The sequence below is a fragment of the Heloderma suspectum genome, chromosome 4, assembly GCF_057233095.1.
Source record: "Heloderma suspectum isolate Gila_16-S chromosome 4, 16-S_ref, whole genome shotgun sequence".
Classification (NCBI taxonomy): Eukaryota; Metazoa; Chordata; class Lepidosauria; order Squamata; family Helodermatidae; genus Heloderma; species Heloderma suspectum.
Window position 1 is genome coordinate 162,513,053 of NC_139461.1, and position 27,156 is coordinate 162,540,208.

The window sequence follows — 27,156 nt, forward strand, 5'->3', positions numbered from 1 at the left end:
TATCTTGGTAATATACATGAATCTATTTTGGCAGGGTACTGATCAGGCCTCCAGATCAATACCCAGGACCACCATTCGCTGCTTGGGGCCACAACAAAACAAACAAGAAATTGTGCCGGACTAGTGCTCTGCAAGTACCTCCAGGGCAGTATCTCTGTCTTTAATTCGTTGTTGCAATTTCTGCACCATTTTATCAGCAGATGTGGGGCTCTTGTCCAAATTCTGATGGTACTGTAGGAGTTCCTTAGATTCCTAGAAAACCACAGAAATTTATCAGGGCCATCAACAATATAAGAAGGATGTTATTGAGCAAATTTAGGAAGCTCCAAGGTAGAAGTAATGCTAGTGGGAAATCCAGGGGCTCTCAGGGAAGTGGGCTGTTGTGAATGGGGATAATAAAACAGATTTGCAGTCTAGGAGCACCACTCGACTCAACTTTACTCCATGAACTGCAGGCATTAGCCACAACCTAGTGTCCTTTTATCATACCCAAGTTACAACAGATGAAACCTTACCTAGAAAACAAGAATCTGGCCACCATCTTTTATTTATTTAACCTTGACGGACCACTGAAATGTGCTCTACAGCAGCCAGGAGTGGTATTACTACTGCATGGGTCCTCAAGGGAGGGGGTAGATGTGTTGTTTAACATCTATATGAAGCAGCTGGGAGCGGTCATTAGGGGTCTTGGAGCCAAGTGCCATCAGTATGTTGATGACACGCAACTCTGTCTCCCTGCGGCATCTGAATCAGGTGAGAATTAAAATAGGCATCTGACAGGCTAAAACCCATGCTTCTCCACATTTGGGATTTTGAGCTGGAAAATGTAGACATTATACATTTATTAAAATCTAAAATCTTACGTATCTGTATAAAATTTGACCGTCTTCATGCAAAACATGCGCTTTACTCCTGAACTATGGACCCTCTGAGTAAATAGGCATAGGATTGGACTGTAGAAGTATCATATTATGTCATGTATTCGTTAGCTGAGATAAGGCCAGCCTTATTAATATATAATTTCATTCAGCCTGACGAAACAATCAGTTCTGAGAAAGCATAAAATACTGTTGAAGTATCATACACGGCAGGTCCAGACTGCAAATCTGGCTGGTAAAAAAAATGTTTGACTTCCAAGGTCAACAGGAATATGCAGACCCTTGCCCATTGGCTCTGAGTTCTTTCACGCCATGAATCTGATCTAGGAGGACTAAATATTACGGTGGACCAAATATTATTAAGTGGGCAAGCACATGAGAGAGGGCCCCCAAATATTTGGAAAGGGTAGCAATCTGGGGCCTGTGAGAGCCCACCACTGCAAAGTTTTAGGAAGGGTCTGGGGAATTAAGGTTTCTCTGGCCATACCCTGAGTATGTTTCATTGGACTGTTATGGGCTTTTAAGCTGTAATTGTGTTTTAGATTTTAGTATTGTCAGACTACTGTTTTATTACTGGTGTTCGTTGATTTTATCAATTTTTGCAGTTTTATTATTGGATGAGATTTTATCGTGCAAGCTTCCTTGGGAGAGTTTCTGCCCTTAAAGGCAGCCTAGAAATATTTTAAATAAAGAAGGAAAAACTAACCAACTTCTGACCTTGAAGGCATTCAGGAGGACAAGCACAGCTGCCTGACTGAACCAGTCTTCAAAGATGCCCTCCTGCTTGTTCTCCTGTTTTTGTAATGTGTTGTGGTGATGCATTCTAGATTAAATTGAGTGGTTGTAAATCCAGGAGACTTGATGGATTATAACAGAGGTGGGGAGCCTGTTTCAACCTAAGAGCTGAATTGGTTCTGGGCAAACATATTAGAGGGCCCAGGCCCCCCCACACACACACTCCCCCTGTGAGCACAACCCTCCCCCCATGTGCACACACTCACCCCCACAAACATACAAAAACTCCTTTCCCCCAACACTCCCACACAAACAAGCATATGAACTAACACACACTCCCTTCTCCCTTGCACCCCCACACCCCCCTCACTCTCCATGCTCCCCTATGTGTGCACACAAACATACACACTCCCTTGTGTATGCACACATGTGCACACTCTCCCCTCCAGGCACACACAATCCCCCCACATACACATGCTCCCCCCACGAGCAAACACTTCCTTTCTCCACAGTTGTATTACCACACACACACAGGTTCCCATGCACAGACACGTGTGCTCCCTCATGCATGAAAACATATCCACTCCTCCACCCATGCATGTGCTCCCCCATGTGCACACACTCCCACATGTTCCCCCTAGGTGTACACACACACATATGCTCCCTCCCCCAACATGCACACCGTGTAAACACACTCCCCACACTTCTCCCCCACATACGTAAGAAAACTCTCCCACACACCCCATTCCCCACACTTGCTTTCATACACACACTTCCACATAAAAATAGCCCCTCACACGAATGCACAAGCACATGACCTCACACATATTCTCTTCTCCACACTCTCCCTCTCACGGTCCCTACACTTGATTCCCATGCGCGCGCACACACTCCCATGCAGAGCACAGAGCACCTGAAATCTGGTGTGGCAGATTGAAAGTCCACCCCCCTCTGCATCTCACCTGTAGAAGCTGTTCTTTGCAAGCCAGGCTGTGGCTCAGATGTTTAATTTTCTGCTCTTGTTGCTGCATCTCTGTCCATTTCTCTCTCTCCAGAGTACAATGTTGCCAGTTTTTGTTCTGCAGCTCTGTTTTTAACTGCTGAAGAGTAGCACGCAACTCCTGGAAGGCAACATACAATTTCCATTAGTTGGACCCCCATCAGAGGCCCTCAAAAAAACAGAAAAGCTGAGTGAAGCTGGGAAAGTGCGAGTTACACTGCCAAAAATGCCAACTCTGGACAGTTTTACCATGCTGCCACAAACTGGTCACGTGAACCTGCCTTTACAGTTAGTGACATGGGTATCAGCTACAATATTGCGTGTGTGTGTGAAGCAATGGCAGTTTCCAGTGCAACTGCTCACGTTCTCTGGCCCTCAAAATACAACACAGAAGTACATTCAAGCAGCCAATGAGAGGTGACACTCAGACGCCAGATACGAAAAGGGTTCGTGCCATGCCTTATTGTGTTGCCAGGCTGCCTCTTTCTGCTGCTGTTCCTCTTGCAACACAGCCTCTAGAAACTGGGTGGTCCTTCTGGCCTCAGCCAACTGCCGCTCCTTTTGCTGCTGAGCGCCCTTCAGTTGCTGCACTTCCAGCTGAGTGCAGAAAAGTGTGTTCTGCACATCAAGAAGTGTTATTTGCTGCTTTTCTTGCAACGTGGAAGAACCCTCTGAGATCTAGCAGGATATGGAGAGAGAACACAGGAGCATGTTTAGACTGTGAAATCACTGGAAGGCTGACATTATCATAGCCTTTAAAGGTACATTCTGAGGTACATTACAGGTCATCCCGTATTGTAGCAGGTATTTAAGATGCCTGGTCTGGGAAGGCACATGGAGCGAGCAGGTCACAACATGCAACTGATCTGGACAGCTGTCCCAGGGTGGGCCTGGCTGACTTGCAGAATAGCAGCCATCTCCTTTTCTGCCAACCTGGCGGATCCCACCACTTCCTCAGCAGTAGCACTAGTCCCCTCACTTTAATGGCGAAGCAGGAAGGCTGTAGAGTATGTGTAGCACTTGCCTCATGCCAAGTCCACCAAACTTTGACCTACAATGCTGTGCCATGACAGCTGTGCTGCCAGTCTGGGGAAGCCGTTTGTTTATTCCATGCATATCCCACCTCTCCTCCAAGGAACCCAGGGCGATGTACATCGTTTGCCCCCTCACTGTATCTTTACAATAACCCTTTGAGGTAGGTTAGGCTGAGAGATACTGACTGGTCCAAGTTACCCTGCGAGTTTCACTGCTGAACAGCAATTTGAACTTGAATCTCTCCCCTCTCCCCACCTAACTGCTATGCCACACTGGCTCTAAGGACAGAGAATACCTTGGTGAACCTGGGGTATCTTTCTCCAGAAATAGAGTCATCTCCGTGCTGCAGGAACAAGTTTGCCACTCAGCAGCAAAAAAATTGCTTTCATTTGGCTTAACTTGGGAATTGCTAATTTGACCACACCGTTTGCAGCAAGAGTGCACCAGGCTTGTTCTGTTCATCTGATCAGTTACAACCCGTTACAGCACAGAAGGGGCTCTCAGGGCTATGCAGGTGATTCAAGAGCACTCCAGAACGGAGACCTTTGCCAACCTGGATTGCCACTGCTTCCCCTTCCTGGAAGCCATCTCTCTTCTATGTATTCCTATACTTAACGTTTAGAGTCCTGAAGACACAAATGGGTGGTGGGGGTGCCCCACAGGTACCAGAGGTTTGAGGCCCTCTTCCTTTTCAGGATAAACACCACTCACACACACAGTGCTCCCAAACCTGCAGCAGCGTGAAGGTGGACGTACATATAGTTCCTTCAAGCCACAAGGAATGTCTACAGCAGGAGAGACAAGCACACAGAAACCACTGCCACAGGACATTCCAGGGAGTTAAGGTGAAGGTACATGAACAAGCACTTTCTTCCCCCTAGCCTAACATAAGTCTCCCTCAGATCACTCTGTGTGCAGAACTCAACTCAGCAACTAGGGACAGTGTGATCCCAAGGTAATAGCAGGACTCCAGATGGCTGGGCAGAGGATAGGGGATGTGACGGCACGCCCTGCCCTCCGCCCAGCACAGGCGCCAGCTACTGAAACTGCTATTGAGATTTCACACCTTGCTTCCAACCTAGCGGGACTCTGGGGCATTGTGGAAAATGTAAATGGTAGTCCCAGCCACCCGGTGCTACTTGGAACACTGCTGGTAACTGCCACCACTGCCAAGTCAGCCCACCAATGGAGGAGAGGGGCCACCAGATGGGACTTTGCCGAGGGCTCCCTCAAATGGACAGCTGGCTCTGGAAGCACCTCCTGCCTGTTCCTGAGGCAGGAGGAGGCAGTGGCAAAGCAGACCCCATGCCCCTCCACATTGCCATGAATTTTCATAGGCCACCAGTTCTTTATAACATCAACACCAGACTTCAGCATCATGCTCTTATGTGAAGGGTGGAGCTACACCAGACCCCTGAGCCGATGTTTGTGGCCAAATGTGCAAAGCAGAGGTGGGAGAGACATTTGTAGACTATAGGATCACCTTGTCTGGGTTGACCATGAAAATGTTGAAGCTGGGATCTTCTTGGAATTCAATGTGGATTTTCTTTTGCTTTATTATAGGTGACATTTTTAGAGCTAATTTTCTTGTAATACTCTAAACATCAAGACAACATACTTTGAACCTTTGGGATAAGGCAAGAAAATAAGACCCATACCTGCAATTGTCCAAGCTGGCTTCTATGTAGCATGTCTTGTAGTTTGGCTATTGTCTCATTCTGCCCCTCAATTACACGGTACAGTTCCTCAGACTACAGGATACAGGATTGAGCAATTATAAATTAGTAATTAAACAAAAGCAGGGGGCACAGGTTGCCTCTTGCCTAACTATGGAAACCCAATCCACAGAGGTATACTGAAAAGTCAGCTAACCCATCCTCTTTAGGTTCACAGTTCTCTGGAAGTTCTCTTGTCACATGCTGGGAAGAGCTCATATGCTACACAAAAAAGCCGGAGAGATACTTTTCAGTCACCAGCTCTGATATCAGCGTGTATTCTGCAAGGACACAACAACGTTACAAACCTCTTTCTCTTTGCTCTTCAAGGTCTCCTTCAAGTTCTGGATTTTGTGATCCTGCCTCTGGGATGTGTGCTGGACAGACTTCAATTCAAAATTCATCTCATTCACTTTCTCGTGCAGCTGCTGGATGCCAAAAACACACACATTTTGAACTAGGCAATGCATGGCACTCATTTAGTTTTGATCTTCCACTGCAGATATAGGTTTAACTTGCCAATGAATTACTCAACAACTTCTCTATGTATTTAATTGAATCCCTATGTTAAAAACATCGTATATCTATTGCATCAGTGGGCAATTTACTGCCCCCAACATTTTGGGATAATTTTGGAAGAAACTTGAGAATTTCAGCTTTTCTTTCAAAGCAAATTTGAAGCCCCTGTAGCTGCAGAGATAGGTTCAATATCAGACATATTTCACTGCCAAATAATTTGCCCCTCTAATCTAGCTAGATGTCTTTTTTATTTTAGTTCTTACATCACTCTGATCCTGACAGTGCTCAAGAATACTGCTTGCTTCTGACTACAAGGGACCACATACATGGGTAGAGATGATTAAGCATGTCAGTGTAAAACCCCAGCACTTCCCGCTGCTTCAGTAGGAGATCACATTCAAGGGACAGTAATAGGCAAAGGTGGAATAAACCCAAGACATCTCTGGCTTGCTCTCACACCTGGTTGAGTGCACTATCTCCCTCATTCTATTAGCCCCATAAGTTTGCATTTGTGTAATACTTTTGACATTTTTCTTCTTGCACAATAATGCTTTTTCTATTAGGAAAAGCAAGAAATGGGCAGGTAAAATATCATAAATTGGGAATCATATGAAGAGGGTAGCTAGTGTCGCACTGAAAGGGGACTGGCAGCTTCCACAGCACGCTTGCTCTCTTGTCCTTGTGAGGGCTCAACACAAGTTCAAGGACAATGGGACAAGAAATGGCAGGTTGGGATATGGAGAGTTCCATGTGTCAGAACCAACTATTTTTTGGCCTTTTCCTGGAGCCTGGCCAAGTCATCACGAGGCATGGCAATAATTCTAAACTTTTTCAGCCTAAGCTACCCAGTATGTATCTGAAGTCAACCACCTGCAAGAGCTGGCGACTGAAGACTACTCCAAGTCAGAGCACAGAAAGGTTAAGAGAATTACAAAACAGGGGCTTGAGAATCACTTTATATCTTCACGTGCTGGAAACCAGTTGGGTTCTGGTGCTGACCTTGGGAACTAGCACTATTTGTACTTGCTAGACCACCCTTAGAATACTTGCCTCAACCTACATATGTGCAAAGAAGTAAACACCATTATACCTTCAGTGCCCTACACCTATAACAAACTAAACTAGCCTGAATTCCCAAAGATGTGGAGAAGGAAGGGGGTGCGTACTGGTGGCTCCGAACACATTTTTAATTGTAAACACGCATGAACGCACAGAAACAAACACACACACACACACACAGATTTGCTAGTTTAAGGAGGCTCAATTAGAGCACATAAAGCAAGACTAAATGTACTGAATATATCTAATCTTGATTTAAACAAAATCTCAAATGGTATTAATAAAAGAGGGGCTGATTAGATGGTGTGAGACATCTGAAACTAAGGGTGGGCTAACTCACTGATTACGCCATACAGGAACCCGTAAATAGCTACATCTGGCCATCTGCATGCTTTAGAGCGGGAGTGCTGAAACTCTTTCAACACAAGGGCTGAATGCCATTTTGAAGAAGCACTCAGGGGCTGCATTTCAGAGGTGGGTGCTGTCATGTTCCTTCATCCTCCCCCTTCGCAATCAACACACTCCAAGATACCAGGCTTCACGCTCACTACTTTATTAGTTAACAACCAGGTTCTTTACAAATGCAAATTCTAGGAAACTCTCAGGCTACACAGGAAACAGCTACTCTACACAATTATGAATACCAATAGAGGAGCAGAAGTGGAAGTTAGAGAAGTTGCAGGAAGTTTGAACAAGAACTTCCTGGCCAGACTAGCTTAGGGGGGATACCCCTCCCTTACAGTTGCTCTGTCCTACTAGGCTGTCATGCATAGCCACCCTGGAAGAGCGTCTGGGCTCTGCCTCTGACTTTCCCCCCTTCGCTCGGTGATGGAAGGTAGCATCCCCCAAGTCACGCCCCTCACTCCCCCCCCCCAAGACCTGGGATCTCGTGGAGGGGGAAAGGGGGCCCCTTCAGGCCAGGCCATCTGTGTGCCAAAGTCCTAAGAAGGCCTTGCCATATCTGAGCTCACTAGGGAGGGAGGCTCCCCCTGTTCTGGCTGTTCCCATTCTGAACCTGAGCTGCCAACTATTTACACATGCTCAGATTCATTCCTGACAGGTGGGGCCAAAGGCTGGAGCCAAAATACAGAAAGATACTGGCATATTTTACTTCCACTAACTAAGTCATAGGAGAGATGATGCAACCGTTCAGCATGGGGGGGAAACTGCACAAAAGCCAGGAAACTACCAATGACTAGTGGATGGAGAAAGGGGAAACCCCAGAGAACAAGACTGGATCCCCAAGTGGGCTGAATTTGGCCCCTGGCCCTGGGATTCTGCACCCCTACTTTAGGGTGAAGATGGGGAACCTCTTCCCTGAACAGAGTCTTCAGCACCGCCCCCCCCAGCTCACAAGCTTCTTCCCCATGCCCTGCCCTCTGCCCAGGCAGGGGAAATCTCTGTTGTTTTCGGCTGCCAATGGAGGCTTTTCAAAGACTTAATTGCTGTGCAACTGCCTAACTGCCATACTGTGCATTTTCAGGGTGGGGTGGGGAATGTATTTTGTGTGTTTGTGTGTTCCGTGTGAAGGTGTGTGTCTGGGCAATCATGTCGGGGGGTGGGGAGCACATGCCAGCAGTAGGCAGCCCTGCCCACTTTGGCATGTGGCCCCTGACTTGCTGGCCTGGAGCCAATTTTGGCCTTCAGGCTAAAAAGGGTTCCCCACTCTTGCTTTAGGGGAAATGATGTAGCATCAACTGTGGCAGGGCAATGGGACTTTGTCTGCTTGTCCCCTAGAGGTGCATTTCCATGTCTTGGGCAACGTATCCAACTGTCACCTAATACATAACACCTGAAATATGGATTGTAAAAGTAAGGACTGCATCGTATCAGGAAAATGTACTTCAGCCTCTATGCACATAGATGCCAGCAGGTGCCAGTTATGTCCATCACACCAAATGAGGTAGGCCACTGGTGGATGCGATCCTGCTCTCTCACCACATGTTGGCTTTATATACATGCACTTTACCTAAACGTATTTATAGCTGTTTTGACATTTTAAATAGTACCTTATTTGTAGCATCAAAGCACCTGACTTTTTCCAGCAGTTCTGTATTATTTAATTCAGTTGCTTGTTTGCCCAGTGACAAGTCACACTGAGTGAGTTGCTGTGGATCCGCACACAAATTCTGAAGAGAAAAAGAATAACAAAAAGTGCCGTTTACTGAGATAAGCACTTTATTTATCTTCTATTCTTATGCAGTTCATGAGCACTGGTTGGAGCTGGTGGGCTGGTAAATGAATGGCATTGGGACTATTCAATTCCAAGAACACAGCTTCTTTATAAACATTTACATGACATTTCAATTTTCTCCTCAAATTCTTGATACTTCTCTGATTACTAATTCAAATATGAAGATTAATTCTCCCTCTTCCTCCTTTTTGTCTCAGTTCCATTTCTGAACATGTAGTCCTCTTCTTTCCTCCTAACTTGACCAAACAAAGGCTACAATCCTATACACATTTTCTTGGGTGTAAGCCCCATTGAATTCAATAGTGCTTACTTCTGAGTTAACATGCATAGTGTTAAATTTACAGTGCAATCCTAAGCAGAAGCCATTGTTACTTTGTTCATTCAAGTGGTATCAGGAGGAGCTGCTAGGGTCAGTATCAAGAATCCAATGTTACTTCATTTATTATTACGCTGCCTGCCAGACAATTACATTCATGGCAGCTCACAAACCTCTTCAAGTCACCAAGGAAGCACAGAAAGTGAAAGGGGGCTCAGGTTCCTGCTTAGAACCTATTTAGAGCTCTTGCTGAAGTTCTTACCTGTAAAGCTAGCAAAACCATCTCCTTCTTTGACAATTTTCCCAGGGTTGCATGTAAAGCAAAGACTGGTGTGACACTACTGTACGCTGACCCATGAAACTCTGTGCTTCAGGCTTCAGACATCAGCCTAGGAAATTCACTGCCCAGGGATCTGCACTGTAAGCCATATCAACACACTGCCCTTGATTTACAGGTCTCAAAATGTCTCATAACTCTTTCTTCCCATCGGAGCGGAAGGTGCAGGTAGAACTTGACAGGACTTTCTATGCTCCCTGTTGGTTGGAGCCACTGGTAGAGAAAATTATTGTGGTGGGAATGTTGTTAAACTATCCAGGTCAGTCACTGGCAGCTGCAATATTTACATGACAAACCCTCCATTTGAAACACTGCCACAAAGATTGGAGGTTTTTAAAGGGGAGGGCACATCTAAAGTCACTCAAGTGCTCCTCTTATGCTCTCCTGTATGGATCTCCATTATAATTCTAATCCCACCAACTCATCTATTCACTGTCATTAGTGTATACCAAAATGTGATTAAAGAAAGATTTAGTCTCTCCTACACTTGGCATGGAATACCCTCTCTGTACTGAAGTGATTTACATTCTGATCTCTCTGTCACAATTACCTAAAACAAACATTTTCTGGGGGAAACCTGAATTGCCCAATCTTTATCTCACTATGTTATAGCGCAGCCCCTTCTGAGCAAAGACAATATGTTACCGCTAACAGTTCTGGTCAGTTATTCCTTGTCACAACCTTCTTACTTTGGATCTAAATCAATCCATTAACTAGTGTTTTTTTGCCCTGGCCTCCCCCATGAACTGAAATTGCCATGAAGAAGGGGGAAGATCGCTGTGGCCAGAAGAGGTGGCGCCACGCTGCCTGGGGGCCAGTCTTGCAATGACTGGAGTATCCTGGCTATCATGAGACATGGAGAGGGTGGAAGTCCTGCAAGGGCTGGGATTCCAGCCCCATTACGAAATTGCAGGGTGAGACTTGGGGTGAGGCTATAAAAGGTTTTGTCCCATGCTGCCCAGCATCCATTTGGTGTGTATGTGTGTGTGGGGAGAAGTAGGACTCCAAAATGTGATCTGTTCTCCTGTCCTAGTAACCCTGGGAGAGGAGGGGCTACACCAGGTAGGGAGAATCACTTGTACCTCGCCAGCTGGCAGAGCAAGGACTGGCTGTCTGATCTTGGTACCCACTGAAGACGACACCTGCACACAGCCTAACCTTCACACAGTGCTCAAGGCTTTACTACAGGCTGTTAGGTTCAAGTGTGAGCATAGCACCCAAGAACACGCGTAGCATGGACAGCCAGGCCAGTTCCTTGGGGACAGAGAGTACGGCAGGGGGCTCCACTACACCCTCATCTTTTCACCCATCCCAGTTAACCATTGTGCTGTTGTATTTAATAATGGTTGTGACAGCATTTCATCCAGTATCAGTATCTGCCTCTTTATTATCACAACAGTCTCTTTGTTGGGAAGCTGCTTGTCACTTCTCTGCATGTAAACTGTCTTCCACAACCAAGAGAAAAGCACCTAGCTCTGTTACTGCTTCTCTTAGGTGAACACAATAAAAGCTTCTCGGTGTGTATATTTCAGTCCAAATGTACATTGCTTCATTTTTCTGTACGGACTGAACTTACCAAACAAGTTAGCAGTGAGAATTGATCACAAGAAACACAGCTAGTGCTCCATAAGCAATTTGAGAAGATCCACACAGCTTCTAGAGCAGACCAGCAATTAATATAACAAAGCAACCAGGAGAGGCTCTTCTCCAAGTATCTTGTGTACATTTAGTGTTTGTATTGTATTCTGTATTATTTTAATCATACATGGTATCTGAAAGGATGAAGGGCAGTTTAAAAATGCTTAAATAAACAAATGACCAATTTTCCATAGGTGCAAATAATCCATGCAATTCAAAAAACACAGAAACAAAAAAGATGAAAAAGCAAATGAGGGCTAGTGTGACTCAGTCCTAAGACTACTAGTTCATAAACGCACAAGTCAGCATGTTAAGCGAAGGCAAAATGGGAAGGAACAAACAACCCCAACAGCCAAAATGAAACCACAGCGGAATGGCAGCTCACTCCGCACAAGCTTTGCTAGGCTGACTGCACTAGCTTTGCAGCACTGACTTCTGGAATGGTTGGAAAAATGACTATTAGCACTATGCAGCAAAACGATCCTTAATGTTCTGTCTTTTAACACTTTGTTCCTTTTCCCTATCCAGCATGCATTGTTGCCCACTGTAACTTCCTATAGTGTGCATGTGATGCTTATTGATCATTGGACTTTTTAAGACGAGCTTTCGATGATTTGCTGTACACTACTACTGCTCAAGTTTGAACACAGCTAGAAGAGCAGTCCCAACATCCAGTGTAGTACTGCAGCTGGCACAATGGGTGTGAACTGGGGAGACCTGGATTCAGATACCTGTGAAACCATGACTCACTTGTTTGGGGGGAGTAGGTCACAATCTCAGCCTAACCTATCGTGCAAGGTTGTAGTGAGAACAGAGTAAGATTATCCCATCATTCCTCTGTATATGGGCTCATGTGTAAAACAGAACTTTACTAATTTTGTTGGCTGAAGCAGAGACCTTAAGACTGGAGATGAGGCAATGGTGCCCAATTTGAATTGGGCCTGTGCTTGAACAGGTTAACGTTTAAGGACCAATGAGAGCTGAACCCAACTGAACTAGTTCTATTCTAAACTGGGCCTAAAATCCATCGCTATTTATAAATCAGAGTAATCTGGAGAAACAGAAGGGGGGGGGTCAGAGAAGTCCACATCATATTGTTTCTGTTTTCCAAGTAATATAAACATCCTTGGTCACAATCCAGTAGAGAGCCAGACGAAGGCTCCACTGCTCCACCAGCCTCTATGAACTCCTCCTCTCATCATCTTTTATTTTCAGGTCATATGTTGATCTATGGGGTCAGGATTTGTATCTTCCCCAGCATTACAGTAAACTAAGGCTAAACCAGCAATGCAAGTCATGCCCATTTTCTCAGTTTCCCACAGTTATAAAAGCTGCAGAAACATGTAGAAAAGTTGTGCCTTAAGCTCACTGAAAATTCATCTGTGGCAGAGTAACAAGCAGGACAGTATGAATTCTAAAAGCTGTTATCAGTCATTCAAGGGGAATGGGGTATAAACCAACCATCTGCCTTTTAAACTGTTGTTATTTTACTTCCATTTAAAGTACTTCTTGTATTTTATGCTGTTTTAAGAACTTGTTTGTCCTCTGTTACTTTATTTGCTTATTAACTGCATTTTAAACTTGGTTAATTTTAATTGTTTCAAATACTTTTCTCCCTCTTGAAGGACAATGTCCTCACAAGGTGTCTCAAAATCATAATTTAAAAACTAATACCAAAGATAAATACTGAACAGCAGGTACAAACAGCAGGAAGTCAGAATAAAATCATTCACAGAAACTCTACTGGAGACATATAAATCTTCAGGGCCCTGTTCAAGGGCAACCAAGAGGGGCCTCCTGAAGATCTCAAAGGAGAAACTTCCAAAGATCTGGGGCACCACTGAAAACACCCTGTCTCCTGTAACCTGCTTGTATGCCACTTTCAAAAGTTTTATAGTTATAAATGCTTTAAATGAATGAATCAAACGAGGAAAATTTTCAGGTTAGAAAAAGCAGGGAGGGCTATCTTCTCTGGCTACAAAGGAGAAATGGAGCCAAATGAACACTTCCATATTTTTCATAGAATCATAGAATAGTAGAGTTGGAAGGGGCCTACAAGGCCATCGAGTCCAACCCCCTGCTCAATGCAGGAATCCAAGTCAGAGCATCCCTGACAGATGGCTGTCCAGCCTCATCTTGAACGCCTCCAGTGTGGAAGAGCCCACCACCTCCTCAGGTAATTGGTTCCATTGTCGTATTGCTCTCACAGTCAGGAAGTTTTTCCTGATGTTCAGCCGGAATCTGGCTTCCTGTCACTTGAGCCCATTATTCCGTGTCCTGCACGCTGGGATGATCAAGAAGAGATCCTCTGTGACAACCTTTCAAGTACTTGAAGAATGCTATCATATCTCCCCTCAGTCTTCTCTTCTCAAGGCTAAACATGCCCACTTCTTTCAGTCTCCCCTCATAGTGCTTTGTTTCCAGTCCCCTGATCATCTTTGTTGCCCTCTGAACCCTCTCCAGTTTGTCTGCATCTACCTTAAAGTGTGGTGCCCAGAACTGGACACAGTACTCCAGATGAGGCCTAACCAGTGCTGAGTAGAGGGGAACTAGGACTTCCCAGGATTTGGAAGTTATGCTTCTATTAATGCAGCCCAAAAGAGCATTTGCCTTTTTTGCAGCCACATCACATTGTTGGCTCATATTCAGCTTGTGATCGACAACAATTCCAAGATCCTTCTCGCTTGTAGTGTTGCTGAGCCACGTATCCCCCATCTGGTAACTGTGCATTTGGTTTCTTTTTCCTAGGTGTAGAACTTGGCATTGATCCCTATTAAATGTCATTCTCTTGTTTTCTGCCCAGCGCTCCAGTCTATCAAGATTACTTTGAATTTTGTTTCTGTCTTCCAAACTTTTAGCTATCCCGCCCAATTCTGTGTCCTCTGCAAATTTGATCAGCATTCCCTGCACCTCCTCTTCCAAGTCATTAATAAAAATGTTGAAGAGCACTGGGCCCAGGACTGAGCCCTGCGGTACCCCACTCGTTACCTCTCCCCAGTTTGAGAAGGTCCCATTGATGAGCACTCTTTGAGTCCGATTCTGTAGCCATCTGTGGATCCACCGGATCGTCGTTTCATCTAGCCCACTTTGAGCTAGTTCGCTCATCAGGAGATCATGGGGCACTTTGTCGAAGGCTTTGCTGAAGTCGAGGTATATGATGTCTACAGCATTCCCACGGTCCACAAGGGAAGTTACTTGATCAAAAACTGAGATCAGATTTGTCTGGCAGGACTTGTTTTTGACAAATCCATGTTGGCTTTGAGTAATGACAGCATTGTTGTCAAGGTGCTTCTATATGGATTGCTTTATCATCTGCTCCAGAATTTTCCCAGGGATTGATGTCAGACTGGCTGGGCTGTAGTTCCCGGGTTCCTCCTTTTCACCCTTTTTGAAGATAGGGACAACATTAGCCCTCCTCCAGTCATCTGGCACTTCCCCCGTCCTCCATGATTTCTCAAAGAGAATAGACAGCGGTTCTGAGAGTTCTTCTGCCAGTTCCTTTATTACTCTAGGATGCAGTTCATCTGTCCCTGGAGATTTGAACTCATTCAGAGTAATGAGGTGTTCCTTGACCATATGCCTATCGATCTCAAGCTGCAATCCTGCCCCTTCAGCCTGTACTTCGCCTTTGCCAGGGGGCTCACAGACACTCTTTCGGGAGAAGACTGAGCCAAAGTAGGAATTGAGCACCTCTGCCTTTTCTTTGTCACCTGTTATCATTTTGCCATCCTTATTTAATAGCTGAACCACCATTTCTTACCTCTCTTTTACTATGCATGTAGCTGAAGAAAGCCTTTTTGTTGTTTTTAGTATCCCTTACTAACCTCAACTCGTTCTCAGCTTTAGCGTTCCTGACACCATCCCTGCAATTCTGTGCTACCTGCCTGCACTCTTCCTTTGTTACTCGGCCTTCCTTCCACTTCCTATATGTGTGCTTTTTTGTTTTCAGGTCATCCCTAAGCTTTTGGTGAAGCCACATTGGCTTCTTCTGCTGTCTTCCACCTTTTCTTCTTGTTGGAACTGTTTGTAATTGTGCCTTGAGAATTTCCTTTTTTAAAAGCTCCCACCCATCTTGGACGCCTTTTCTCATTAGCGTTGCCTGCCATAGGACCTTACTGATCATTGTTCTGAGTTTATTAAAATCAGCTTTCCTAAAATCCAGGGTACGCGTTTGACTACACTCAGCTTTTGCTTCCCGTAGAACCAAGAACTCAAGTACAACATGGTTGCTTTCCCCCAGAGTTCCTGTAACTGCTACTTTATCCACTAAGTCATCTCTGTTGCTTAGGATCAAGTCAAGGATAGCCAATCCACTAGTTCCTTCCTCTACTTTCTGTAGGAGGATGTATCCGCCACACAAGTCAGGAATCTCCTGGAGGGGCCATGTTTTGCAGAATTTCTCTCCCAACAAGTATTGGGGAAATTGAAGTCCCCCATTACTACTACATCATGCTTTCTTTAAACATTGGCTATTTGCTTTTCAAAAGTTTCATCCTTGTCTTCTCCTTGATTGGGTGGCTGGTAGTAGACTCCGACCATCATGTTCCTTGTATTCTTTGCTCCATTTATTTTGATCCAGATGCTCATGATGGGGCTACCAAGCTCCTCCTCCTGTATTTCTGTGCAGAGATATGTATTTTTCACATACAGTGCAACCCCACCTCCCTTTCTGTTCCTCCTGTTCTTTTTGAACAAGTTCTATCCTTCAATTGCTGTATTCCAGTCATGAGAGTCATCCCACCAAGTCTCAGTTATACCTATCAAGTCGTAATTTCCCTCCTGTATTAAGAGTTCAACTTCGCTCTGTTTGTTTCCCATACTCTGGGCATTAGTATATAGACATCGAAGACCATGTGCTTCATAGTCTGGCTTTCGTCCTACATGTGTCTGAAGACTACTATTGGGCGCTATCAGAGCTGTTCTCTCCGTTGCAGTGCATGTGACTACATCCATTGTCACCCCCAACATTACATCTCCCTTCCCTGTAGGATTCAGTTTAAAGCCCTCCTGATGAAGTTCTTCATGCTGTGGCCAAACACATTCTTCCCAGCCTTTGTGAGGTGCAACTCGTCCCTTGCCAACAGCCCATCTTTCAGGAAGTATAAGCCGTGGTCCCAGAATCCAAATCTCTCTCGTCAGCACCACCTTCGTAACCAGTCATTCACCCAGAGTATTTTTCGTTCCCTTTCTATCCCTCTTCTAACTACTGGAAGGATGGATGAGAAAACTATCTGGGCCCCAAAGTTCCAGAGTTTCCTTCCCAAACTTCAAAGTCTGACGTGATCTCTTCGTAGCTCTGCTTGGCGGTATCATTTGTTCCCACATGGATGAGAAGAAAGGGATACCTGTCAGTGGGCTTTATGAGTGCAGGCAACCTTTCAGTCACATCTCTAATCCATCCTCCCGGGAAACAACATACCTGGCAAGTCCACGGGTATTCGCAACATACTTGGGTCTCGATCCCACGCAACAAGGAGTCTCCCGCTACTACCACTCTTCTCTTCTTCTTCTTGTAGGCCTGGGTTTCATCGCCTCTGTTTGACTGACCTTAAGCCTCTTGCTCACTCTGTCCTCCAGTCTCATCTGCAAGTACCTGGAATCAGTTCCACAGCTCCACTGCTTCCACTGGTGCAGAGTGGCGTCTAGTTCTTCTTCTCCTGACTGTCACCCTTTTCCAAGGTGTATCCTCTACTCCATTTTCCTTCACCTCAGCATTTGCAGCTGGTACAGAACGCAGCGGCTTGCCTGATTAAAGGCAGCCACCGGCGAGATCACATCACTCCAGTGCTGAAGGAGTTGCACTGGTTACCAGTTGTATTCCGGGCCAAATTCAAGGTGTTGGTTTTGACCTTTAAAACCCTATATGGTTCCGGCCCAGCCTATCTTAAGGAGCGCCTCCAGCAGCACCAGACAGGCCGCTTAACAAGATCAGCCTCGGATGGCCTTCTGTCTGTCCCATCAGCCAGGACAGCTAGACTGGTGGGGACGAGGGAGAGGGCCTTTTCTGTGGTGGCCCCCACTCTGTGGAACTCCCTCCCTAGGGAACTCCGTCATGCCCCCTCTTTAATGAGCTTCCGTCGTGCATTAAAAACGTGGTTGTTCAGGCAGGCATTTGGGGTGGGTTAGGGTATTTTAAAAAAAAAATTATGGTCGAATTTTATTGTTTTAAATTGTTTTATGGTATGTTGTACATCGCCCAGAGTGGCTGGGTGACCAGCCAGATGGGCGATTAATAAATTTAATAATAAATAATAATATAAATAAATTTCCCACTGCCTCATCTTGCTGTTGCTCTTCAAGCTTCTGGTCTTCCCTTTGCTGCTGTAGTTCCCCCATTCTGTCCAAGAACTCTTCGTGTTCTCTTATTCCCCGGAGGGTTGACAGTCGCCGCTCCAGTACACTTACTTTTTCTTCCAGCAGCGTGATCAACTTGCACTTGTTGCAGGTGTAGGCCATGTTGTTCTCAGGCAAGAAAACAAACATTGTACACACCATGCAGGTCACCACCACTGGAGAGGCCTGTCCTTCCATTGCCTCTTTTCCCTTTTTGTGTCTAGCTTTGTGATTGTTCAAGACTAGCCTGTGCCTGCTCCTCTACTCAGTAGAGGTTAAAAGCAGAGTCCCACTTTGTCCCACTTTTTACATGTCTTCTCCCTACCCCTTGGACTCTTGTTGTTGTTATGATAGAGCTTATAGTGGAGTTTTAAAGTCAAACTCTTTGATGAGCTTCTGCCGGGCTTTAAAATCCTGGCTGTTCAGGCAGGCATTTGGGGTGGGTTAGGGTTTTTTAAAGCAGTGTTTTGTTCAGCTGATTATGTAAATTCGTTGTATTTTGCGTTAATAGTATTGTACGCTGCCTAGAGTTGCTGGGTAGCTGGCCAGATGGGCGGCTAATAAATCTAACAAATAAATAAATAAGGCACTTGAGCATCTTGCCAAGCCCTAATTTCTTTCTTTATTATGTATTATGCCACCCTTCCTCCATGGAACTCAGGGCAGTAAACACAGTTTCCCTCTTCACCTTTTTATTCTTGCAACAACCCTGTGAGGTGCGTTAGGGGCAAGCCCAAGCTGAACATTATGGCTTGTGGGCATTTGATTCCATGTCTCCCTGGTCCAAGTCTGACACTTTAGCCCAGTCTTCCTCAACCTAATTCAAATCCCATCAGATCAGCCATAGCCAGCATGGTCAATGGTCAGGAATGCTGGGAGTTGTAGTTCAAAACATCTGGAAGGCAACAGGTTGGGGAAGCTGCTCTAACAACTACACCAGATGAGCTCCCAATGTTGGGAGGCATCATCATCTTAGAATTTTAAGGTAGTATCAGACTCTTTTGCCATGTTCTAGGGGAAGAATACAATACTTGCTCAAAAAAGTTTTCAGGCAAACTTACTTTGTTGGCACATTTCTGATTTTCCACTTGCGGCTTCATAATGAGACATGTTTGGGATCAAAACAGCTTTCTCTGCTGCTGCAATTTCAGTGAAAGTCATCACCCTGGCTGATGACAGTATTTTGTTGCCATGGAAAATAAGCACATGGGCATGGGGGAAAAGGATGTCTCCATTACAGAAAAATAAACTGCAGATTAGCAGCAAAAACACAGCTTCCATTTACATATCTTTAAAAGTACTCAAGACAGAAAGTTAAATCAAGTATCTTTTAAAAATGGAAAGCATGTTACTCTTTAGTACACTGAACTCCAAACTCTCCAGATCTAGCGACTGCCCTTTACTTTCAGCCTGCATTTGGGACCCACTTACTATTTTTCTTATATATGATTTTTCCTATATTTATCTACAGCTGACATTTTCTCTCTAGCTTATAAAACTTACCTAGGTCAGATGGCAACTCAGTCATGGGTCATGGCCTACCAGTTGAAGACCAATAGACTCTGGAACCTTTGCAATGTCATAGGGTTGCAGTCTTTCTTGCCAGCAATTATGCCTATGGACATGAATAACTAGGAGCAGGAGTGCAATTCTGTGCAAACAGTCCCAAAATTATAGAAAAAAGACCACTCCTTCACTGACTGCAGAATATCTATAATCCCAAAATTGAACTGAATCAGGTTTTCTAAAGGTGTTACAAGCATATACACCCCAGCAAGGCTCAGCTCTGGCTATAATGCTTCAATTGGTTTTCCACTAAGTGATTAACAGAATTAATCTGTTAATTGCTTAGTAATTAACTTGCAAGAGAACTTGCAAGTAAACTGCAGATGGACAGCAAAAATAATGACTCATTTGCACCACAACAAATTTGTCAATAGCAGAGGAAGTCAGCACTCAAGGATTTGAGGGGCAGAAATGTCCTCTACCTTAACTCGAAGTGGCATATAGTCCACGCACAGGTCTTCCCACAATTCCTGAAGGTCAGACATCTCCGAGGGAAAGGCTAAGGCAGATCCAGAATGAGATTTCACTGCCACATTTGGGAAGCCAGGATAAGTGTTCTTATCCATCAGGCCCTGGCAAAGAGGGCTTGGCTTGACTGGGACAGGCAGCTTGCTCCCCCTGGGGCTCTGGACCGGCTTGCAATCAAACGCCTTGACCAGGCCAAGCGCGATGTCCAGCCTGTTCCCATGCAGTGCCAAACCGCGGGCACCTATGCAACAGCCACACTTCCCACTCCTCTTTGCCTCCGCGGCCGTCTCCTCGTCTTTCTGGCGCAAAGGGCTGGCTGCCAGGGTCGTCTCCAAGGACTCGAGAGACGACCGGGGAGTTTCCTCTTCCATGCCTTCTTCATCCAGAGGAGCCTTGCCGCTCGAGGACAGGTCAGCCGCCGCCGGCTCACCCACAGGCGGCTCTTCGTTGCAAACGCTCGCAGAGGGGCCGCAGGAAACATTCCTCGCCACTTTCCGCGGGATTCTGCAAATGGCCTCATAGTCTGCGTCCGCCACACGCAGCACAGCGCAGCCCCGACATCGCCTGGGGCGGCTGCCTGCGCTCTCGGCGGCGTGGCAGGTGTGCGGCTCCGCAGCGCGCTCCTCCGGCTCGGCCCAGCATTCGAAGCCCGAGTAGGCGAAATCTTCCTGCAGCAGCGCCGAGTAGCGCGCGTCGGACAGGCTGGAGACGCCGCCGGCCTCGCCGCGGTTGTTCTTCCTGTACATGCTGGCGACGCACAGCTTGAGGCGCTCCTTCTCCAGCAGCAGCCTGTGCAGGCGCTCGACGGACAGCGCTTCCACGCGGGCGATGACGGTGTCGAAGCGGTAGATGCGCTCCAGCATGAAAGCGCACTTGCTGCAGGCGAACTCGGCCCTGCCGTCCCGGGAGACCTCCTTGCCCAGGGCGTGCGCCAGCAGCGCTTGCAGGCTCAGCCGCGCCGCGGGGTGGAAGATCCAGCGCCGCTGGTTGCCGCACAACTCCCGGCCGCAGATCCGGCAGGCGTCGCGCATCCTCCCGGCGGGCTCGCGGCCGGCCTCACCCCCGCCGCTCCCTGCGCCTTCGCGCCCAGGCGGGCCCCCGCCTCCGCCAGCCCCACGGGGCGAGCCCGAGCGACCGGGCAGCCCCAGCCTCGCGGCCAGGCCGGCCCTCTCCCGTGCGGAGCCGGAGCGGCAGCACAGGGCGTGCCTCCCGCTCAAGGACCCGCCGCCCGTCAGGGAGCCGGGCACCCGCAGGCGGGGCGCGACTGCTTGGAAGCGCCGCTGCCACGGCCCCTGCTCCCGAGAGGGGCGCCCACCAGAGACCAGCCGGGAGCCGAGGCCTCCCCGGCCCCCTTTCCCGAGGAAAGATGCTGGAAAGATGCTGCAGGGGCAGATTCTGGTTAGATTGTGGCTCAGATTTCAAGATGGCGGCCACGGGCGGCAGCAACACGCACGCGTCGCGCGAAGAGGTTCGTGGGCATTGTAGTTTCCCTGCGGCTCGTGCGCCAAAACGTGCTAACAAGGCAACTTGGTCGTTCTTCCGCTCCGAGGACCGCGCCCTGCTGTAGTGCTGGCCCTAGAGGAGCGACGTGGGGAAGTGTGCATGTAAAACCAGAACGTTCATATCGACACCTAAAATATTTGAAATATGAACACACTTCTAGAAATGCAGAAAGTCTGAATGCAAGAGGCTGAGTCTGGCTGCAGAGCACTCTGCTTCATGTCTGCATGGGCAAACTAGATGCTTATCTGGCACATGTATAAAGTGACCCGTCATCCACTAGGCCACATTATTTGCATTGCGATTCTTTGCATGTTCATTTTCAGTGGGACTTCCAAGTGCAAAGGTACAGGATTGCAGCCTTAATTTCACAACATGGCTGCCATTCTGGAGATCCCTCCTGGTATTCATTCATTCATTTATTTATTTATTACATTTATATCCTGCCTTTTTTCCTCCTCAAGGAAAATTATTTAATGGCAGACATTGCATATATTGTAACACCGAACAGATGGAATACTAGGGCAACATTCAACGTGGAAGCCAATACTGGAGACAATTTCCTTCACATTTCAGTTTTAGAGCAGGAATAGGCAACCTTTTCAGTTGTGGGCACATTTGGTAGTTTGAGAAACTGTCTCAGGCACCCCCACAAAATGGCTGCCACAGGAGGCAGGCCAAAGGCCAAGTAACCTGCCCCAAAGACTGAGTACAAGGTAGAGGCGGGGTCTGACCCCAACACGCTAAACCAGTCCTTTGAACCCGCAGTTTTCAGCACCAACTGAAACCTATTTCACAGCAATCCCAGCTTCTGAGATAAGAAAATGTGTTCATATACACAAACCCCGTGAGAGGGGTAGAACACCTTAGCATGTGCCAAGAAAGGTATCTGGGGGCATGTTGGTGCCCATGGGCACCACATTGCCTGTCCCTGGGTTAGAGGTACACATTTTTAAAAGTTACTGTTTTGATCTAGCACAAACTTGTAGTCCCTGACAGACACCCCCCCCCCCCTAATTTACGGGAAATCTACAGACCATAAAAATAAATATCGTCCTTTAGGTTAAATTCCCCAGAAACAGGATGCAAGAGGTGTTTTTTGTTAATTTTTTGGAACTCACTTTTCTAGAAATATCATCCTTAAGTCTAATATAGTCTAATTTGACTATAGTGAGTCTTAAAGTCAACGTTCCCAAGCTGATTTCTCAACAGGAAGACTGGAATGCAAGATGGCATCCAAGCTGGTGTGTTCAAGAAATACTTTCTGTTTCCATGATGATATAGGGCAGGGATGTGGAACCTCTGGTCCACAGGTCTAATCCAGCCTACAGAAGTTCCATGTTTGGCCCGTGGAGCCTCCATGGGTGTCTCCCCCCACCCGAGGAATCCCCGCTGTTCTCTCTGATCAGAGATAACAGGGATGTGGAGGGCAGGGGATTCAGCCAGCACTGGGATGAGCAGCCACTCTTCCCATCACTAGCCAAATGGTTTCACCATGGCAACAGCACGCACCGTGTGAAGGATGAAATGTGGCCAGTGCAGGGAGGAGTGGCCAGTCTTTGTAGCACTGGTCCAGTGGCTTCATGTGGTGCAGACCACGTAAAGGCAGGGCCTCAGCCAGTGTTGGGAGGAGCAGTGACTCTTCCCAGCACTAGCCAAGTCCTTCCATACAGCGTCCCCATGGGGACAGCACATGCTGCACAAAGCCAGGGACTCGCAGCACCAGCTGAAGCCCATTCTCCATGCTGAGCCTCTCACAGCACAGAGAAAGGCAACATGGGTGGGGGGTGGAAGGTGTGACATCAGTGGGGGTGGTCATGCCTACTGACATCATCTGATCCAGTGCGGGGCAATTTTGTTCCTAGTCACCCATTTTTGTTTCTGAACCCCTGGTATAGGAGTTTGAGAGAAACTATCAACAGCTGATATGGGGGTGTCAGAAGATGACTCCTGAATCTGAACAGTAAAGAAAAAGCAAGGCAGTATTGTGGGTGTGGGGAAAAGGCTTAACCTTGCCCCTACCCCCTGATCCTGGTACACATCACTGTTTCCTTGCTGCTATCTGAAAACAGATTTGAAAGCACCCCCTATCCCATCCCCTGAAGGGAAGTGAGTGAGGTTTAAATCTTCACATCAGTACGTGCTGAGATGTGCGTGCATGCATGTGTGTGTGCACATGCATGAACATGTAGCCCTGCACCATCAGCCAGCATTGCATGCCGCCCTCAGGGCCAAAAAGGTTGCTCACACTTCCTATCAACAAAATATTGCAGTTTGAGGGCTGGAAAGGCATGGTATTCCTGCAATAGATGCACTATTTCAAAGAAAAGTGTCAGAATCCCCTGTGACACATCCATAATAAATGTGCATTTGTTCCATTCTAAAGAAGCTGATAGTCTTAAAATGCCACTTTATGGAAGTGTTTGCCTCAAATAAAGAAGTGCCATTCATAGCTGAGAGCCACACTAGATGAATTGCAGGAGATCCAGGTTCTGAAGCAACTGCAGGGGATCCCAAATTAAATTAGACTCTGCAACTGGGAAAAGTGGGTTTTTTTAATTGCAACCCTCTAAAACTGCAATTTGCCCTGCTGGGTTAAAACAGAAGTACAACATGTGTATCAGATTGGACCCCAGAAGCTTGCCATATAGTAGAGTATAGGAAGAAGTCCCAGAAAGGTTGATGGGAATTAATTTGTATATTTTAAGTTCCTTTGGCTTGTAAAAAGTGTAAAGGCAAATGTATAATGGAAAGTAATATCATATTATGCTGTGCCATGGTATGGAGGAGATTATTGTACATGGAGTTAATGTGTGCCCACCTGACCAAGGTGAGTGTTCAAGCCAAAGTCCTGAGGGCAAATGGTTAGTGAAAGAAGAGCACGCTGTGGCTTGTGCTAGTTCTCGTTTAAGGGTATTTTGTTTCATGAAGAGTGAAATGGGCAGAGGGCTGCTGACTGCAGCAAGAAACTAGGAGATTGCTTTAGTTCCTTGGAGAATTGTGATTTGCACCTTTGCCTTCTGGGGAAAAGAGACTGCTGGTCCTGCCTGGCCCAGAAGCTGCTCTGCTTGCCAAGGCGCTGGGAGAGCTCGTCCGAAGAAGCCAGAGCCTGTTCTACAAACCAGGATCTGGCAGCTTGTGTGGAGCTGGTGGACAGTGAACCAATGCTAAGCGCGCCTGTCCTTTGTGCTGTGAAGCTACTAGACTCTGATTTCGGACATTTGTGGCCAATCCATCCGTAAGCACTTGAGAATTTTTGCAAAAATATGGTGGGACGGGAGGGCAGGATGCTAAGTAACACAGGCCAGAATAATGAATAATCTGTGTGTCTAGGAGGAAGACTGGTGCCAGACAGTGAATGAAGGCACCTTAATGAAAAGGGCTGGGTGGGCAGGGGGGTGTTCTTTCTGCCGCTGCAACAGAAACACCTCCCCATTCTGAAGTCACAGTCATTAGAAGCTTCCCAGAAGATTCCAAAGCTGTAGCTCCATCTTGCCATAATTTCGGCTGTTGCCAGATGTGAAGGTCTGTAACAAGCAGCTGCAAATTTCCTGCATTCACTGCCACAGATGGGATCATTACTCTAATGTCTACCTTGCATGTAGTTCTACTGTCTTGTGGAGAAACAGATACCTAGGGCCAGAATGGTGCTGCTCTGAGATAAATCCATTGCCCCATCTGTTTTGGACCCAGACAAAAGGAGAGCAATGTTTCAGTTTAATAGGGAAGCCCCTAAGAGTTTCTAGTCACCTTCAAGACCATGGGTGGCCATCCTTCAGCCCACTGAGGTTGCCCATCTGGCCTCTGTAGCCTTGGGCTCCCTCCACAGGCTCCACCCCCTCCTCAGGCCCCGCCCTCTGGCCTGGAGGCCATTGGGGGCTTTGTGAGGAGGAGGGGAGAGGGATGTCCTTGTTATCTCTGACCACAGATGGAGTGCAAGCAGCTTGCAGGGGAATACCTGTGTTACCTCCAATCACAGCTCAGAGATAGCAAGGGAATGGGGGGGGGGCACACTTGTACAACACTTACAGGAGTTCCTGCAAGTGCTGGATGAAGCTTAGCCACAAGCAACACACCCTGCTCCCACATTCCTGAACCATTTTGTGAACTTCCTTTTATTTTTATTTTTTTTTTACTTGAGTATGTTTGTGGCTCTGGGCTTGATATTGCCCCAGGAGGGGTGAGTGGGGGTATTCTTTGGAACAATGTACCCTCCCTGTCTGTGTGTGCTATAGCATAAGCCTGCAAGCTTAAATTAACACTGCCTGCAATGAGGACCGTCACCTCATTCATTATGTGCAAACTGAATTGTCTTTGTATTTGGGCTGCAGGCATGTCGCACAAAGGAGAACATGTCTCTGGAGTACATTTTTCTGGACAGCATGGTGTTTTTGAGGTTAGGCTTTTCATATTTATTTATTTATTCATTCATTTCATTTTTATACCGCCCAATAGCTGAAGCTCTCTTTTCAAAGTGTACCAGCAAAATACTCTAATTTGGAAGGGATCTTGGATCTATGGGGGTGCTTCTGCTATAGATCTGAGGAATCTGAGGACTGGATTGGGACAGAATGCAGGTTATAAGGCCCAGAGTGCTTCCAGATGGAGGGCTCCTGGCACTACCCATCAAAAGGATGCAGCAATTCCATTTTTTTTCTTAACAGACCTTCTGTGGTAAGAAAAAAATGGAAGAAATGGTGGGACAACATGGGAGGGTTACAGACAGAAGACGTCGTCATGTGGACCCCCATAAAATTCTGTGAATGAAGCAGGCCGGTGGTACTATAAAAGAGTCGTCTGGAAGCACGCATTGGTTCATGGCCTCTAGGTAAAGCTAAAACACTTCCCATGCAAAGTAAGCATATTGCATGGCTGGAGGAGGGACTACGAGGAATGTATGTCCCACAGCCGTGGTTTCCTGCCCTCCTTCACCTGGCATTCAAGAATCCTAGTCCGCTTTCTTTCTGAGTTAATCTCTCAGACACATTATCTAATGCTATGTTCTACTGGCAGCAAGGACAATGGGCTGAACTGAAGGCAAGAGCACCACTAATATTGTATTTGCAAAGGGTGGATGCTGGGAGACCTTCCACTGCATTATTACCTGCACTTTCATTCCCCTGGGCTCCTCCGAACTTTGTAGCAGATTCTGCTTCTCTGTGGTCAGCAGCTCAAGGAGCTGCTCTTTGTCTCTCAGACTCCAGGTCAGCTCCTCAATCCTCCTACAGAAGATAAATGGTCTGGTTAACTTGGCTACAGCAAAGACATAATACTGTTCCCCATACATGATACAAGGTGGGGTGGCCATCTGGCATGACTGTTTTCTGTGTGGGCAGTTGGAGCATATCAGTACTTCACAGAGGCATTGACTGTTCTGGAAGCCAGCTACCCTCAGGGGTACCAAAACACAAAACTAACAAGCAAAATGAAGGAGAAATTACCTTATAGCAACAAGGCCCGAAATTAAACACAAACAAAAGAGAGATAAATAAGCTTGTGCAGCTCTGCAGGTTCAGAAATCCAGAATTCCCTGAACTTGACAGAAGATTTTGCCTTATGAGTGGCAGACACAAATCATATCAGGGTAACAAAACCCATAGATACGCACTTGTCCTTCTCTGCCAGAGTAACATTGCAGGTTTCCAAAAGAGCCTGTTTTTTTCTGGTCTCATCCAGCTTCTTGGAGAACTCCATCAGCTCTTTCCTGAGTTCCTTGCTGCGTTCCTTCTCAGCCTCAGCCAATGTTGTCATCTTTTCTGCTTTGGTCTTTGCTGACTGGGCCTCCTAGAGACAGAACCAAACATGACACAAGCTGACGTCTTTACCTCCAGAGGACCTACAAAGCTGAGTCTCACATGGCTTT

At 46.6% G+C, this 27,156-nt stretch overlaps 1 protein-coding gene across 1 annotated transcript in view; it reads right to left on the reverse strand.

Annotated features, from left to right (window-relative positions):
• Positions 1 to 21,189, reverse strand: part of LOC146347636 (myomegalin-like) — a 38,468-nt gene extending 17,279 nt beyond the window's left edge. The window contains 7 exon segments of the mRNA XM_084850983.1: positions 139 to 252; positions 2,576 to 2,734; positions 3,073 to 3,291; positions 5,307 to 5,399; positions 5,672 to 5,791; positions 8,951 to 9,070; positions 19,748 to 21,189. Of these exon segments, the coding sequence (XP_084707109.1) occupies positions 139 to 252; positions 2,576 to 2,734; positions 3,073 to 3,291; positions 5,307 to 5,399; positions 5,672 to 5,791; positions 8,951 to 9,070; positions 19,748 to 20,824 (1,902 nt within the window). The 5' untranslated portion in view covers positions 20,825 to 21,189.
• Positions 21,190 to 27,156: the final 5,967 nt, after the last annotated feature.